We start from the raw sequence: 18,077 nt of genomic DNA, 5'->3' as shown, positions 1-18,077 counted from the left end.
GATATGTTTGCGTAAAATTTTTTGAATGGAGGCAGGGGTATATAGAGTGTGGGTGGTAGTGCAAGATCCATACCTTTGAGGAAGGGGGACGGTTCCCCCGAAACGCGTCAGGATTGGCCCTTGCACATGTTCGTCTTGCACGGACCGGTGACGTCACCACCCACAACTCACGCCCCCCGCCAGTCACGCCCCTTGCTCACCACGCTACTGTCCGGCGGCGCCATCGGCCGTGGCTGCCTGCCGCCCAGGGGGACGCGCTCCTTTGCGGGGAGCTGTTACTTTTTGCAAACGGGAGGACGCTCCCTGGTTTTTCTTTAGTTTTGTGACTTTTCTTTTCAACATTCATGATTCAAAGAGTACTATGATCACCAACAGCTAGTCTTCGTAACAGTGAGTAATGTCTGTCTTTAGTTTCACTGTCATTTTCAGTATGCTTGCAAATTTACTTCACAGTGTTTAAGCGCGGCCACTTTCAGTTTAGTTTCAGTTGTGTTTTTTAGTGGCAGACAGCACACTTAATCTGCCAGGTGTGCCAGCAGCTTTTCTATTGACTGTGTATTTGTAGCGCCGGTGTGTGTTTGTTTCTTTTTTAGAGTAGAAACAAGTAGATCTCCTCACTTTCCAGAGTACAGCAAGTGGATGTCATCCGGTCGAGTTGCATTTGGTCCAACAGAGTTCTCAGCCAGGCAGAACAGGGCATGGAGGTTGTCCTTAAAACCCTGAAATAAAAAAAATTGATAGTAAAGTTTAATCTTGGCTGCCACTCTCCTTTCACACGCATGACCTGAAGTGCTGATACCATGTATGGGTACATGCCAACACTGCGGATTACATAGATGGAATCGGTCTCTTCTGCTATTCACATCTATAGTGGTTCTCATTCCCTTAAACTCTCCATGACGTACCATTATGTTATAGTGTGTGTTAGGGATTTTGGAATGGGCTCTGAAGCAATGCCCACGCCACAAAGAGCAGACATGGGCTAAAATATACCTAAAATCTGCCTCTTACACATCAGCAATCCGTGTGCCAGCCAATCGCTCGCTGCAGGTAACCCCTTACATTATGCTGTCAATCATTGACAGTGGCACTTCAGCACCAGTATTCAGCCTGGATGTTCGTTCAGGAGCCCACTGGTTACCCTGCATCGTGATGGCAGGGAGCAAATAGGTTGCTCTGACAGTTGAGGGATAGGTGAACGCCACTATGCCTGTCATGCAATCTCTTCTGTGACGGCCAGACTGTATCTAGGAGTCATAGAAGAATGATTTTCACTGTATACAACAATACTGCAGAATAGCTGTATATAGTACACGTTCAAGTCCCCTTAGGGAACTAAAAAAAACAAACTAGATATTTTTATATTCTAATAATTCCTCTCCCCCCTCCCCCCAATTAAGAAATAAAACAAAAACAATTATATAATGACTTTTCTGGATGCAGGGATATGTATCTGGTATCCCTGCGTCCCGAAAAGTCAGGTCTTTCAAAATATCAAATTAAGCTGACTGATGAATACTGTAATAAGGGGAAAAAAAACAAAACACTACAATAAACATTTTCTCTTATCACCTTCCACGACAGCACCAAAGGAGATTACTCCACGCTGTAATAGGGACAAGAGGCACAACGAGGTCAAATAGCCTCCCTATGGGGAATGAAGAGGTCATCCTGTGGTGCTCTGTGGCCAGCAACAGACAGTTCTACACAGCTGAGGAAGATCGCTCCAGCTTTCCCCTTTGATAGCTACTCTTGTCTCCCCTGGGAAACACAGGACCTCACAGTTCTTCCTGCACCTTTGAGTGAAGCAGAGCGGTATGAGCTCCCCAGCTCTCCTCCCACCTCTGTGATCCAGTGTGCAGAAACCGGAAATTACTTCAGACACGGTCGCAGGTTCTTCATAATCACCCCTTTTTGCTTTCCACGGTGGAATGCACCATTAAAATGTAGCGCGCACATGTAAGAAACGGGTTGGAGCCCTAGTAGCATCTGCAAGTTATTACAGGCCTTGTTTGTGCTTTGGAGGACCATCCAATAAGATGCTGCACTGGAGTCCTGGTATCTGGACCCTAGGCACAGACCAGACCCCGGCAAATAAAAATTATTTCTTGTCTGAGGACACGAAGGAACTTCTCACAGCAGTGAGACCACTAAAAATCTGAAGGAGGAGAAAACTACGCAGACAGTCCAGGACGAGATGTTTGGGGGTCTTAAGACAAGAGAGAATGGTGTTCCTGATTCATGTGAACCTACAAAGTCTAATATTAGATAAATGGGAACTTCCAGAGAAACTCTTAGGGACACCAGCAGAGCTTAAGAATAGGTTCCCACTAGAGGAAGAAATATCCTAAATGTTGCTCAGAAACAGGAAAGGTGGATATCCAGGTGGCTAAAGTGGCAAAACACAGTGTTGCCATTTGAAGATTCCTCACAACCGTGACACCCAATAGATGACAAAATGGACTGCCTTTTAACCCCTTCCTGACATCAGACGTACTATCCCATCCATGGGACCCGGGCCCCTATGCCCATGGACGGGATAATACGTCTACCGCGATCAGCGGTGCCCACCTGGTGAGCGCCGCTGATCGCGGCCGGGTGTCAGCTGATTATCACAGCTGACACCCGGCACAATGTGTCAGGGGCGGTCATGGACCGCCCCGACACGTTAACCCCTTGCACACCGCGATCAAACATGATCGCGGTGTACCGGGGGTTAAAGGGAAGCATCGGCAGGGAGGGGGCTCCCTCCGTGTTTCCCTGAGCCCCCCACGGCAGCGCAATGTGCAGCGCTGCTGTGGGGGGCTCCTTTCCTGCAGGCCCCCGAATCCAAGATGGCGACGGGGGCCTTCGGGGGCCTGCAGGAAGCTGGCTTCCTCAGTGCCTGCAAAAGCGCAGGCATGAGGAAGCCTTCTGCACTGCCTGTGACAGATCGCTGATCTGTCACAGTGATCTGTGATGTGACAGATCAGCGATCTGTCACAGGACAGTGATGTCCCACCTGGGACTATTTAATAAAGTTAAAAAAAAAAAAAAAGTGTTAAAATAAATTTAAAAAAAATCGCCAAATAAATTAGAAAAAAAAAAAAATATTCCCCCAAATAAATTCATTTTTTGAAAATAAAAAAATAAAAGTACACATATTAGGTATTGCCGCGTCCATAACGACCCGCCCTATAAAACTGTCCCATTAGTTAACCCCTTTAGCGAACCCCTTAAAAAATAAAAATAAAAAACAAAGCAAAAAATAATGATTTATTATCATACCGCCATACAAAAAGTGTAATAACGCGCGATCAAAAAGACGCATATAAATATCCAGGATACCGCTGAAAACGTCATCTTGTCCCGCAAAAAACGAGCCGCCACACAGCATCATATGCGAAAAAATAAAAAAGTTATAGCTCGCACAATAAAGCGATGCAAAAATAATTACCGTATTTTTTATATAAAATAGTTTTCATTGCATAAAACCGACAAAACATAAAAAAAGACCTAAATGAGGTATCGCTGTAACCGTACTGACCCGGAGAATAAAACCGCCTTATCAATTTTACCGCACGCGGAACGGTGTAAACGCACCCCCCCAAAAGAAATTCACGAAACGCTGGTTTTTGTTCATTCTGCGTCCCAAAAATCAGAATAAAAAGCGATCAAAAAATGTCACATGCCTGAAAATGGTACCAATAAAAACGTCAACTCGTCCCGCAAAAAATAAGACCTCACATGACTCGGTGGGTCAAAATACGGAAAAATTATAGCTCTCAATATGTGGTGATGCAAAAACTATTTTTACAATAAAAAGCGTCTTTTAGCGTGTGACAGCCGCCAAACATAAAACCCGCCATAAATAGTAAATCAAACCCCCCGTTATCACCCCTAGTTAGGGAAAAATAATAAAATAAAAAAAAATGTATTTATTTCCATTTTTCCATTAGGGTTAGGGCTGAGATTAGGGTTAAGGGTGTGTTGGGGTTCGGGTTGGAGTTAGAATTGGGGGTTTCCACTGTTTGGGCACATCAGGGGCTCTCCAAATGCAACATGGCGTCTGATCTCAATTCCAGCCAATTCTGAGTTGAAAAAGTCAAATGGTGCTCCTTCCCTTCCAAGCTCTGCCATGAGCCCAAACAGTGTTTTACCCCCACATGTAGGGTATCAGCATACTCAGGTCAAATTGCAAAACAATTTTTGGGGTCCAATTTCTCCTGGCACTCTTAGGAAAATAAAAAATTGGGGACAAAAATATCATTTTTATGGAAAAAAATGATTTTTTTATTTTCACGTCCGAGCGTTATAAACTTCTGTGAAGCACTTGGGGGTTCAAAGTGCTCACCACACATCTAGATAAGTTCCGTGGGGGGTCTAGTGTCCAAAATGGGGTCACTTGTGGGGAGTTTCAATAGTTTAGGTACATCAGGGGCTCTCCAAACGCACATGACACTCGCAGACCATTCCATCAAAGTCTTCAATCGAAAACTATGTCCATACAGTAGTTTTCTCCCACATATGGGGTGTCAGTGTACTCATGACAAATTGGACAACAACTTTTGGGGTCCAATTTCTCCTGTTACCCTTGGGAAAATGAAAAAATTGGGGACTAATTGATCATGTTTGTGGAAAAATACGATTTTTTTATTTTCATGCCCGGGCATTATAAACTTCTGTGAAGCCCTTGGGGGTTCAAAGTGCTCACCTCACATCTAGATAAGTTCCTTAGGGGTCTAGTTTTCAAAATGGGGTCATTTGTGGGGGGTTTCCACTGTTTAGGTACATTAGGGGCTCTCCAAAGGCAATATGACACCCGCAGACCATTCCATCAAAGTCTGCATTCCAAAACGTCACTACTTCCCTTTCAAGCCCCGACGTGTGCCCATACAGTAGTTTTCTCCCACATATGGGGTATCAGCATACTCAGGACAAATTGGACAACAACTTTTGGGGTCCAATTTCTCCTGGTACCCTTGGGAAAATAAAAAAAAATGGTGACTAAAAGATCATGTTTGTGGAAAAAATACGAATGTTTTATTTTCACGCCCGGGCGTTAGAAACTTCTGTGAAGCACTGGGGGTTCAAAGTGCTCACCACACATCTAGATAAGTTCCTTGGGGGGGTCTAGTTTACAAAATGGTGTCATTTGTGGGGAGTTTCCACTGTTTAGGTACATCAGGGGTTTTCCAATCACAACATGGTGTCCGATCTCAATTCCAGCCAAAAACATCAAATGGCGCTGCTTCCCTTCCGAGCTCTGTCATGCGCCCAAATAGTGGTTTACCCCCACATGTGGGGTATCAGCGTACTCAGGACAAATTGCACAATAACTTTTAGGGTCCTGTTACCCTTGGGAAAATAAAAATTGGGGTGAAAAGATCATTTTTGTGGAAAAAATATGATTTTTTAATTGTACCGCTGTACGTTATAAACTTCTGTAAAGCCCTTGTGGGTTCAAAGTTCTCACCACATATCTAGATAAGTTCCTTGGGGGGATCTAGTTTCCAAAATGGGGTCACTTGTAAGGGGTTTCCACTGTTTAGGTACATCAGGGACTCTCCAAACGTGACATGGCGTCCGATCTGAATTCCAGCCAATTTTGCATTGAAAAAGTCAAATGGCGCTCCTTCCATTCTGAGCTCTGCCATGCGCCGAAACAGTCGCTACCCCCTACATATCAGGTATCAGCGTACTCAGGGCAAATTGCACAATAACTTTTGCAGTCCAATTTGTCCTGTTACCCTTGGTAAAATAAAAAAAATTGAACCTGAAGTATTTTTTTTGTGAAAAAAAGTTAGATGTTAATTTTTTTTTTAAATATTCAAAAAAATTCCTGTGACGCACCTAAAGGGTTAATAAACTTCTTGAATGTGGTTTTGAGCACCTTAAGGGGTGCAGTTTTTAGAATGGTGTCACTTTTGGGTATTTTCTATCATATAGACCCCTCAAAGTGGCTTCAAATGTGATGTGGTCCTAAAAATAAAATGGTGTTGTAAAAATGAGAAATCGCTGGTCAACTTTTAACCCTTATAACTTCCTAACAAAAAAAATTTTGGTTCCAAAATTGTGCTGATGTAAAGTAAACATGTGGGAAATGTTAGTTATCAAGTTTTTTGTGTGCAGTATCTCTGTGATTTAAGGGCATAAAAATTCAAAGTTGGAAAATTGCGAAATTTTCTAAATTTTCGCCAAATTTCCGTTTTTCTCACAAATAAACGCAAGTTATTTGAATGAAATTTTACCAATAACATGAAGTACAATATGTCACGAGAAAACAATGTCAGAATCACCGGGATCCATGGAAGCGTTCCAGAGTTATGACCTCATAAAGGTACAGTGGTCACAATTGTAAAAATTGGCCCGGTCATGAACGTGCAAACCACCCTTGGGGGTGAAGGGGTTAAAGAAATTATGGGAGACTTCAGCAGGGCTGAACACAAATGTATGTACATGTATAGCAAGAACCTTGTTCCGGTGGTTGAAACGAGATCATCATCTCAGCATGGGAACCCCAAGGGAACAACTGCTGGAATCCTTAACCTCTTCTTCAAAAGGCCACAGGATTCTTTGCAGAAGTGTCGGCTGAGTTAGTAAGAACAGCAGCAAGATTCTCAGTCTTGTCAAATTCTACGAGACGTCAGAGTCAACGTTAGGAGAAACAATGACGCCAAAATAGGAGGGTGGTGGATTTCGGAGTTCCTCTCTGAATGACAGATGATCACCATTACAAAGACAAGAATATTACAGAATACCAGAAATGACAAAACACTCCTAGTGGCACCTCTCTGGCCAAAGAAAAGCTGGTATTGAACCATTGAACATACTGAAAATAAAAGGTCCCGATTCTTCCATCAATCAGCGACCTTCCTTACTAACGGGCCGATCACCCAGACCTTCAAGCTTTGCGGCTTGCAGCCTGGCTTCTGAGTCCATCATCCCGAAAGCTAGAGGTCTCTCGGACATAGTGGTAAATACACTTCAAAAAAGTAGAAAACCAATAAATTACATCTATAACAAAATATCGAAAACTTTTTTATTTTGGTGTGGCATAAATACTCCTCAGGATCCTCTACATCCAAACGTAGCCCAAAAACTTGATTTCCTACAGAGTGGAGTAGAGAAAGGCTTAAAGACTAGCACTCTAAAAGTCCAAGTTGCAGCCCTTAGTTCATATTTCGATCAAAGCCTGGCAGATTATTGCTGGATCAAAAGGTTTACGACAGCAGCTTCTCAACAACAACCAAAGCTATACAATTTGGTCCCGGCCTGGGATCTAAACGAGGTCCTCAAGAGGTTTTACGATGCCACCATTTCAGCTTATAGACGCTATAGACTTAGATAAACTGTCCTGGAAAACAGCCTTCCTAGTGGCAATCACGACAGCAAGAATCAGTGGACTGTAGGCCATATCAACAAGGGAACCTTATACAAGAACGCTAGACGATAGGAGAATTTTTTGCTTGGACCCATCTTTCTTACCTAAAGTATCTTCCGAGTTCTATATGACTAAAGAGAACACTTTACCTTCCTTTTGCCAAAATTTGTCCAACAGCAGAGAAATAGAATATCACCATACAGCACTATGGGCATAATATAGGCAAAAAGGCTTAAAACAAGCACAATTGCAAATTGGATCAAAAAAGCAATTTGTGGAGCTTACAAGAACAAGAGATTGGTACTTCCAGAAAAATACACACTCCTCCAGACTATATCTGTCTCATGGGCTGAAAGGGCAAGTGCATCCATTGAGCAAATCTGCAGAGCCTCTACCTGGTCCTCAAGCCATACCTTTTCTAAACATTATAGACTAGATCTAATATCTAACAGTGAAGAAACCAGAGTATATCCTAATTACCCAGATGACTGTTTTTGCAAACCAAGAAGAATTGACTTTATCTGTATATTGGCTTGTGGAATTAAGTGTTTATTTCTGGTGGGTCAAGAAGACAGACTTGCAAACTGACATACTGTGTAAGTCTGTAATAGTGACTTGTACATAGTGTGTGTTTATTTTTGTTTATTGTGTGCTCATATGCTAACTGTGTATTGTATTCTGGAAACAGTTTGTCGATTTCAAAAGTAAATAGGGAAAAGAACGTGAGGATGGACTGAAGGGCACTGGGTAATTCTAAAAGTAGCTTACAAGCCTCTGGTATAAAAAAAGACTCAGACAGATCTCAACACTTGGAGCTACCAGCCAGATATTCAGCAAAAACACCAAACGAACGAGAGACAGGACTGCAGCCAATTCATCATGGCACCATCAAGAGGGACACAGATCTATGATTCTATAGGAAATAACCTAGGGGTTTTTGGCTCTGGTTGGAAGGACACAGTGACCATCTCTGAACCATGGATGTGTTTGGAGAAAGCCAGGTTTGGGACCCGCTGGTCGCCTGATCCATGGAGATGGTCGGATAAGCCAGGTGGTAACTTTAGTGTCAACTGGCATTGGACCTTTTACGGACTCGATGGACTGTTCTCTGTCATCTTCTTACACTTGTTGATATCTCTTCTCTGTGTGTGTATATATCACAGGTGGTGTAGCGACCCTGGGAGCTCTGACGTAACATCTATCAGTATCCCGGAGAGTCAGCGGAAGGGTGAGACCCTTTAATGTGCACCATTTGGGGGTAATGGCTGGGATTTGTTTGCTATTGGGTATTCTGGTTCAATAAAGTATTTCCACATTGTTTTACCCTAACCCTGTGTTGTCTGTGTAGTGCATTGCCCACGGGGAGATAGAGCGGGCATTCAGTGGTATGAGCCCTGGTCCATGCAGTCTTGCTAAAGGCAGCCGGGCTAGCGGACAAGAGCACCCACTGACCCTGTTTCTCCACACTAACATTGAACTGGCATTTGGGAGGAAAGTTCTTCAGGCCATCATACCTCCCTAAAATTTAATCTTTGGCATTTTTCCTGTGGTGCTGTTGTGAAGAGTGACAAGAGAAAATAGAATTAGACTTACCGATAGTTCGGTTTCTAGGAACCCTCCAAGACAGCACGGGTAATCCCACCCTACTATTTTTGTTATATCGTTTGTTGGTGTAAAATATTGAAGCATTCATGACGTGTGGTCCTTTAAAAAAAAAGCATTGGAGAGAGAAAGTGGGCTGGGCCGTTTACCCTCTTAGTATTTCCTTTCCCTATTAAGAGTGGGTAGTATTCTCCTGTGGCGCTGTCATGGATGGCTTACAGAAATCGAATTACCGGTAAGTCTAATTCCATTTTATTTTTTTGGTTGCCGCAATAATGCCAGAAAATGCAATAAGAAGAGACCAAAGTATATGTAATATGCATCCCAGCTTGCCACACAAAAAAACAAGCTCTCACACAGCTCCATTGATGGTAGTTTAAATAAAGTTATAGGTCTTGGAAAACGGCAAATAACATTTTATTTTTTTTCGAAACTCAATATTTAAGCCAATAAAATAGTAAAAACAAACAAACAAAAAAACTATACATATTTGGCATCTCCATCATCACAGTTACCTGGAGAATAATGTTTCCAGGTCATTTTTACTGTACAAAGGATACAGAAAAAGTAAAAGAAGATAAATCACAAAAATGGCAGCATTGCAGTTTGTTCCCTTACCATTCCATCGCACCTGTAAAAATGTTTTTAAAATTTCCTTTACTCAATATTGGCAATATGAGCGGTGATTCACAACTACATATTTTACCCAAACAAGCCCTTATATGTCTGTCAGAGTGAAGAAAAAAAATCCATTTAAAAAGGAAAAACACAAAAATAGCTGGAGGGAAGGGGTTAAGCTAAGATTATTGCTTTTTTGAAGGGCATTGAGTTGTATAACCCCTTTTATTTTGCATCTAAGGCAAAACCTGCACCAACCCAACATGTGTGTTACCACCTGTTCTACCAACCTGTCTTACTGCTGCTTTAAACGCTCCAAGAACCGCGGCTGCGCCGCCACAATCTCTCTTCATTCCTGGCATTGTGGTCTGGTAACAAGACAGAAATCCATTAGAGAATGTGCTACCTCCCTCACCGTTATATGTGAACGGGCACCTGCCGGCCTTACCGGGGTACATTCAGCCCGGGTAGGTTACTAGTGAATGATTTACACTGTCCCAGCCAGAAATGAAGTAACAGCAATCCTGGGTATGGTAAGGGGGTGGGCACAAGGACTTCGACACTGAATTTGCAAATTTTAAGAAACATTCAGCTTATGGGTTCGAGGTCTTTGAATTATTTTTTTCCCCCCATAAGATTTTTCAATCTTTGCTAATCACTAGGATATGGTATCTCTCCCTGACAATGTTTCTCCACAAAGGACTCCAATGATCATGATAATGAGGGGAAACAGGTTCCCAGTTTGCCAACAGCATGAAGCACTATTTTCAATCCCCTCCCATTTGAGACCTCTGGAGCAGGGTTCCCCAACTCCAGTCCTCAAGGACCACCAACAGATCATGTTTTCAGGATTTTCTTAGTATTGCTCAGGTGATAATTGCTTCACCTGTGCAATATAAAGGAAATCCTGAAAACATGATCTGTTGGTGGTCCTTGAGGACTGGAGTTGGGGAACCCTGCTCTGGAGCATGAACAGCACCATTCAGGAGACCAATATGGAGTCGTACCTTTCCTTTAATGCTGAGTCCTCCAGTATCATAAACAATGCCTTTACCAACCCAGGCAATGGTTTGAGTGGCACCTTCTGGGGTATGGCTCAGGATGACCATGGCAGGAGGGTGTTCGGCTGCTTTGCCAACACCATATATTCCTACAGGACACAGATACTTATTAAAGCATGGTCTGTTTTTCAACCAAGTGGAAGAAAAGCCAGCGAGGTGCCGACACAAAGTGAGATTAGTACAAGCTGCAAAAACATGTGCAAGAAATAATAGCATGCACTCCTTCCCTGCGTTTTATACAAGGATTCAGTCCAATCTCACCTCCAAATCCTCTCTCCTTTAGCTCCGCATCTCGAATAATCACTGGCATGATGCCAAGCTCCTTCCCAACAGCTGAAATCTCCTGCAAAATAAGCATTTTGATTACACATGGGGTGAACAAGCGTAATGTACACCACCCAGACCCCACAGCGATGCCAAAACCACCCTTACTTGAGAATGCAAAGTTCGATGCCCTTTACGTGGCCTGATTGTATATAAATAATGCCAACTCACAGCCAATATCTTCCAGAATCAGAGTGGTAGATGCCAATTACCAGTCCTTACCTCAATGAAGTGGTCTGTGTTCATCTCATTACAGGGGGTGTCCACAATACGTGCCGCCAGTCTCACCCCCTCGGTTGCACTTTCCAGGCACTAGTATACAGAACAAGTCTAGAATGAGAGGCCATACACCACAGAAGGGAAGAAGAATACAGATATGGGGGTCACACTACCTTTAGAGTGGTCAATTCCATGGGTCCATTGTTCTGCCCAACGAGTAGAAACTCAATTGCAACGCTCTTTCTATCGGCTCGGCGGGACGCACTGGAGCGACGGGTGAACAGTGGGAAGGCTCGAGCAATGGCACAAGCGCTGGCAAACACCTCTGATCGCTCACACACCATCTGCGGGAGGCCATTAAGCAGTTACGCACTGTCCATACATACATCCGCAGATAATATGCTAAAGTCAGAACTATGAAGAGCACAAAAGTGTAATTTAAGGACCTTGTTGGTGTCACTATGGCTTCTCTTCGTTTTATAGAAATGAAAGTACCCAAGCAGTGGCCTGTACCTAACAACACTAACTCCTATCAAGCCAGGACAGCAGCACATCTCTATACTTACTGTCCTCATTCATTAAAAGCCAGCTCGATGTTCTCTATGGCAGATAAGCCGGCCCGCGGCACCACTTACCAGGATACATCTTGCTGTTCCCGATGGAAGGCAGTTTCGGATTAGTCGTGTGATGAAGTGGGCAGCAGATGGGCTGTTATGGCGGCTGACTCGGGAAGGCAGGGCGGCAACTGTGGCTAAGTTCAGGTACAGAGGACAGTTGTCAGTGGGGTTGGGACTTAAGGTGCCCAGAGCGGTCTTCCATATCTTGAATGAGAAAACAAAAATGGAAAATGATTTTATGTAGAAGGTAAAACAAGAAACCAGATTTAGAAAGAGTAGAAAATCTGGTCGGTACACCATGAACTCTACCCGTTCACCAGGGACTTTACCTGTTCTCACTCCTTCTAACCTGGTACTTGTGACTGGAGCCGACATTGCTTTTGGCGTGATGTCTGTGGAAAACCCAGTCACATCGAGAAACTGTCAAAGTACGGTTGTAAGGAATTCAAGGGAACAGTCTACAGGGGGAGGGGGTACAAACGTATACGGGGGTAGTCTTTAGGGATGCACTGTACCCAGTATACGGCAGGGGTGTTTACAGCTGTGCAGTGCCCAATATAAAGGGTGGAGTAGAGGCTTTTACAGGCATCCCGTGCCCAGTATACTGCAGGGAAGGGGGGGTTACAGCTGTCCTGTGCCCGGTATATGGAGGTAGAGGCTTTTGCATCTATCCTGTAGCCAGTACACAGGGGTAGAGGCTTTTACAGCCATCCTGTGACTAGTATACAGGGTGGTGATGGGGGGCGGGGGGATGTAGAGACTCTTACAGCCATCCCATACCCAGTATACAGGGTGGTGATGGGGGAGCGGGATGTTGAGGCTCTTACAGCCGTCCCGTACCCAATATACAGGGTGGTGATGGGGGGAGGGGGATGTAGAAACCCTTACAGCTGTCCCGTGCTGAGTATACAGAGTGGTGATAAAGGCGGGGAGATGTAGAGGCTCTTACAGCCGTCCTTTACCCAGTATACAGGGTGGTGATGGGGGGGTGGAGGAATGTAATGATAAAGCCAAGGAGGGCACCACGAAATACACTAGTGGGATCCTCCTGCAGTCAGCAAAGAAATAGTACTGTATACATGTAGAAAAGCTACTGACCAAGAAAGCAGGGATCACCAGAAATCATAGTAATTTTTATTATTAAACAACCATAGACAACACACATGTAAAAACAATTAAAAGTCATCACACATGACAGATCATACACAAGGCTCCTGATAAAGCCAAACAAGCATCCCCCATGGGGCTGAAAATTAGTGGGCATTAAATACAATAATCTGAGGAGAGCAATGTGTAATAGAGGTAATCAATAACACTGATTCAAAACAAACATAATTCAGTACATGCCAGTAACAATAACCTGTAAATGAACAATGTATAAAAAAAAAATATATGGACTCAAAGCATGTCCAACAATACTGCTGCAGCAATATGATTAAACATACAAAGATGGGTTAAAATAAAACCAAAATAGAGAACAAGTCATGCCATGTAAAAATAGACACACAAAACATGCTCTGCAAATAATGCACAGATAGAATAGCCCAAAATATCCAAATAGCCCTCTGCCAGGGCACTCCACAAGCTCCCCCATATGTAAGAGGGCTATTTGGATATTTTGGGCTATTCTATCTGTGCATTATTTGCAGAGCATGTTTTGTGTGTCTATTTTTACATGGCATGACTTGTTCTCCTCTATTTTGGTTTTATTTTAACCCATCTTTGTATGTTTATTCATATTGCTGCAGCAGTATTGTTGGACATGCTTGGAGTCCATATATTTTTTTTTTGATACATTGTTCATTTACAGGTTATTGTTACTGGCATGTACTGAATTATGTTTGTTTTGAATCAGTGTTATTGATTACCTCTATTACACATTGCTCTCCTCAGATTATTGTATTTAATGCCCACTAATTTTCAGCCCCATGGGGGATGCTTGTTTGGCTTTATCAGGAGCCTTGTGTATGATCTGTCATGTGTGATGACTTTTAATTGTTTTTACATGTGTGTTGTCTATGGCTGTTTAATAATAAAAATTACTATGATTTCTGGTGATCCCTGCTTTCTTGGTCAGTAGCTTTTCTACATGTATACAGGGGTGGAGGAATGTAGAGGCTCTTACAGCTGTCTCGTGCCTAGCATACAGGGTGGTGATGGGGGGCGGGGGGATGTAGACTCTTACAGCTGTCCCGTGCCCAGTATACAGGGTGGTGATGAAGGCGGGGGGATGTAGAGGCTCTTACAGCCGTCCCGTACCCAGTATACAGGGTGGTGATGGGGGGAGGGGGGGATGTAGAAACTCTTACAACCGTCCCGTGCCCAGTATACAGGGTGGTGATGGGTGGGCGGGATGATGTAGAGGCTCTTACAGCCATCCTGTACCCAGTATACAGGGTGGTGATGGGTGGGCGGGACGATGTAGAGGCTCTTACAGCCGTCCTGTACCCAGTATACAGGGTGGTGATGGGGGGGATGTAGGGGCTCTTAAAGCCGTCCCGTGCCCAGTATACAGGGTGGTGATGGGGGGGGGGGATGTAGAGGCTCTTACAGCTTCCCCGTGCCCAGTATACAGGGTGGTGATGGGGGGGATGTAGGGGCTCTTAAAGCTGTCCCGTGCCCAGTATACAGGGTGGTGATGGTGGGCGGGGGGGTGTAGAGGCACTTAAAGCCGTCCTGTACCCAGTATACAGAGTGGCGATGGGGGGTGAGGGGGATGTAGAGGTTCTCATAGCCGTACCGTGCCCAGTATACAGGGTGGTGATGGGGGGCGGGGGGGGGGGGTGTAGAGGCTCTTAAAGCCATCCTGTACCCAGTATACAGAGTGGTGATGGGGGGGGGATGTAGACGCTCTTACAGCTGTCCCGTGCCCAGTATACAGGGTGGTGATGGTGGGCGGGGGGGGTGTAGAGGCTCTTAAAGCCGTCCTGTACCCAGTATACAGAGTGGTGATGGGGGGTGAGGGGGTTGTAGAGGCTCTCATAGCTGTCCTGTGCGCAGTATACAGGGTGGTGATGGGAGGATGTAGAGGCTCTTACAGATGTCCCGTGCCCAGTATACAGGGTGGTGATGGTGGGCGGTGGGGTGTAGAGGCTCTTAAAGCCGTCCTGTACCCAGTATACAGAGTGGTGAAGGGGGTGGTGAGGGGGATGTAGAGGCTCTCATAGCCGTCCCGTGCCCAGTATACAGGGTGTTGATGGGGGGCGGGGGGGGGGATGTAGAGGTTCTCATAGCCGTCCCGTGCCCAGTATACAGGGTGGTGATGGGGGGCGGGTGTAGAGGCTCTCATAGCCGTCATGTGCCCAGTATACAGGGTGGTGATGGGGGGGGGGGGATGTAGAGGCTCTTACAGCTGTCCCGTGTCCAGTATACAGGGTGGTGATGGGGGGCGGGGGGGTGTAGAGGCTCTCATGGCCGTCTTGTGCGCAGTATACAGGGTGGTGATGGGGGAGATGTGGAGGCTCTCATATCCGTCCCGTGCCCAGTATACAGGGTGGTGATGGGGGAGATGTGGAGGCTCTCATATCCGTCCCGTGCCCAGTATACAGGGTGGTGATGGGGGGAGGGGGGGATGTAGAAACTCTTACAACCGTCCCGTGCCCAGTATACAGGGTGGTGATGGGTGGGCGGGATGATGTAGAGGCTCTTACAGCCATCCTGTACCCAGTATACAGGGTGGTGATGGGTGGGCGGGACGATGTAGAGGCTCTTACAGCCGTCCTGTACCCAATATACAGGGTGGTGATGGGGGGGATGTAGGGGCTCTTAAAGCCGTCCCGTGCCCAGTATACAGGGTGGTGATAGGGGGGGGGGGATGTAGAGGCTCTTACAGCTTCCCCGTGCCCAGTATACAGGGTGGTGATGGGGGGGATGTAGGGGCTCTCATAGCCGTCCCGTGTCCAGTATACAGGGTGGTGATGGGGGGCGGGGGGGTGTAGAGGCTCTCATAGCCGTCTTGTGCCCAGTATACAGGGTGGTGATGGGGGAGATGTGGAGGCTCTCATATCCGTCCCGTGCCCAGTATACAGGGTGGTGATGGGGGAGATGTGGAGGCTCTCATATCCGTCCCGTGCCCAGTATACAGGGTGGTGATGGGGGAGATGTGGAGGCTCTCATAGCCGTCCCGTGCACAGTATACAGGGTGGTGATGGGGGAGATGTGGAGGCTCTCATAGCCGTCCCATGCCCAGTATACAGGGTGGTGATGGGGGAGATGTGGAGGCTCTCATAGCCGTCCCGTGCACAGTATACAGGGTGGTGATGGGGGAGATGTGGAGGCTCTCATAGCCGTCCAGGGCACAGTATACAGGGTGGTGATGGGGGAGATGTGGAGGCTCTCATAGCCGTCCCGTGCCCAGTATACAGGGTGGTGATGGGGGAGATGTGGAGGCTCTCATAGCCGTCCCGTGCCCAGTATACAGGGTGGTGATGGGGGAGATGTGGAGGCTCTCATAGCCGTCCCGTGCCCAGTATACAGGGTGGTGATGGGGGAGATGTGGAGGCTCTCATAGCCGTCCCGTGCCCAGTATACAGGGTGGTGATGGGGGAGATGTGGAGGCTCTCATAGCCGTCCCGTGCCCAGTATACAGGGTGGTGATGGGGGAGATGTGGAGGCTCTCATAGCCGTCCCGTGCACAGTATACAGGGTGGTGATGGGGGAGATGTGGAGGCTCTCATAGCCGTCCCGGGCACAGTATACAGGGTGGTGATGGGGGAGATGTGGAGGCTCTCATAGCCGTCCCGGGCACAGTATACAGGGTGGTGATGGGGGAGATGTGGAGGCTCTCATAGCCGTCCCGGGCACAGTATACAGGGTGGTGATGGGGGAGATGTGGAGGCTCTCATAGCCGTCCCGTGCCCAGTATACAGGGTGGTGATGGGGGAGATGTGGAGGCTCTCATAGCCGTCCCGTGCCCAGTATACAGGGTGGTGATGGGGGAGATGTGGAGGCTCTCATAGCCGTCCCGTGCCCAGTATACAGGGTGGTGATGGGGGAGATGTGGAGGCTCTCATAGCCGTCCCGTGCACAGTATACAGGGTGGTGATGGGGGAGATGTGGAGGCTCTCATAGCCGTCCCGGGCACAGTATACAGGGTGGTGATGGGGGAGATGTGGAGGCTCTCATAGCCGTCCCGGGCACAGTATACAGGGTGGTGATGGGGGAGATGTGGAGGCTCTCATAGCCGTCCCGTGCCCAGTATACAGGGTGGTGATGGGGGAGATGTGGAGGCTCTCATAGCCGTCCCGTGCCCAGTATACAGGGTGGTGATGGGGGAGATGTGGAGGCTCTCATAGCCGTCCCGGGCACAGTATACAGGGTGGTGATGGGGGAGATGTGGAGGCTCTCATAGCCGTCCCGTGCCCAGTATACAGGGTGGTGATGGGGGAGATGTGGAGGCTCTCATAGCCGTCCCGTGCCCAGTATACAGGGTGGTGATGGGGGAGATGTGGAGGCTCTCATAGCCGTCCCGTGCCCAGTATACAGGGTGGTGATGGGGGAGATGTGGAGGCTCTCATAGCCGTCCCGTGCCCAGTATACAGGGGGCAGAGGTCTTTACAGACGTCTGTACTTTCTGTTATCACAGCGCAGTAATAAAGCACGTCTGTAATCCAGACCCTGAGCTGAGGGGTAAAGTCTCACGTCCCACGATTACACATTATCTCAGGCTCTGGCAGCCTCCAGCACAGGCCAACATGCTGGGCTTTGTAGTAGTAGACCACCTGTACCAGCACCAGAGCTATATGGAGCCAGGAAAACGCAGACGGGCAGGTGACGGGGCTGCCGTCCATGCAAGCAGGGATGGAGAAAATGCTGTAACACGGGTTCTCCAGCTGCTGTACAACTACAATTCCCAGCATGCCTTGCTGTGACGCAGGTTGCACACCATAGCTGTGAATATGACGCTACCACAATGCCTTGCTGAGACTTGTAGGGCAGCAGCGCCCCTCTGTAAACCAGAGCACAGGGCGGCATGTATGCACAAAGGGCTGCAGCCCACTTCCGGCCTGCGGGGTCTCTCCTCACCTCCTCGGTGACCCGGGGCTGCAGCTTTCCCCTCACATCGCTCCACAGGACCCGATGCAGGTTAGGCAGTTGTCCCAGGATCAGCACAGGCCTGGTCTGGGGGTCTCCATCCCCGGCACTTGATTTGAACTCCAGCCGAACACTGGCCATGTCAGAGGCGAGTGCTGCTGGCCTCACAGCGGATGACAAAACCTCGCTATCCACTGTGATCCCGGCCGTCCTTACAGTAGCCAATCACATCACTAACAT

At 46.9% G+C, this 18,077-nt stretch overlaps 1 protein-coding gene across 2 annotated transcripts in view; it reads right to left on the bottom strand.

Moving 5' to 3' along the window:
• NPEPL1 (aminopeptidase like 1) overlaps window positions 1-18,077 on the bottom strand; it is a 31,390-nt gene extending 13,313 nt beyond the window's left edge. The window contains exons 1-8 of one of the 2 annotated variants that reach the window (XM_073582453.1): window positions 17,829-18,077; window positions 11,823-12,008; window positions 11,361-11,531; window positions 11,191-11,280; window positions 10,906-10,987; window positions 10,591-10,733; window positions 9,874-9,951; window positions 619-719 (exon numbers count right to left, since the gene is read on the bottom strand). In XM_073582453.1, the coding sequence (XP_073438554.1) occupies window positions 619-719; window positions 9,874-9,951; window positions 10,591-10,733; window positions 10,906-10,987; window positions 11,191-11,280; window positions 11,361-11,531; window positions 11,823-12,008; window positions 17,829-17,978 (1,001 nt within the window). In that variant the 5' untranslated portion in view covers window positions 17,979-18,077. The remainder of the gene's footprint in view (window positions 1-618; window positions 720-9,873; window positions 9,952-10,590; window positions 10,734-10,905; window positions 10,988-11,190; window positions 11,281-11,360; window positions 11,532-11,822; window positions 12,009-17,828) is intronic. The other variant, XM_073582455.1, reaches the window with a different exon arrangement.

This window comes from Dendrobates tinctorius, unplaced genomic scaffold, assembly GCF_039654945.1.
Source record: "Dendrobates tinctorius isolate UK_male_01 unplaced genomic scaffold, ASM3965494v1 ptg000071l, whole genome shotgun sequence".
Classification (NCBI taxonomy): domain Eukaryota; kingdom Metazoa; phylum Chordata; class Amphibia; order Anura; family Dendrobatidae; genus Dendrobates; species Dendrobates tinctorius.
The sequence above is the reverse complement of the archived record's forward strand: the minus strand, read 5'-3'. Positions and strand labels throughout refer to the sequence as shown.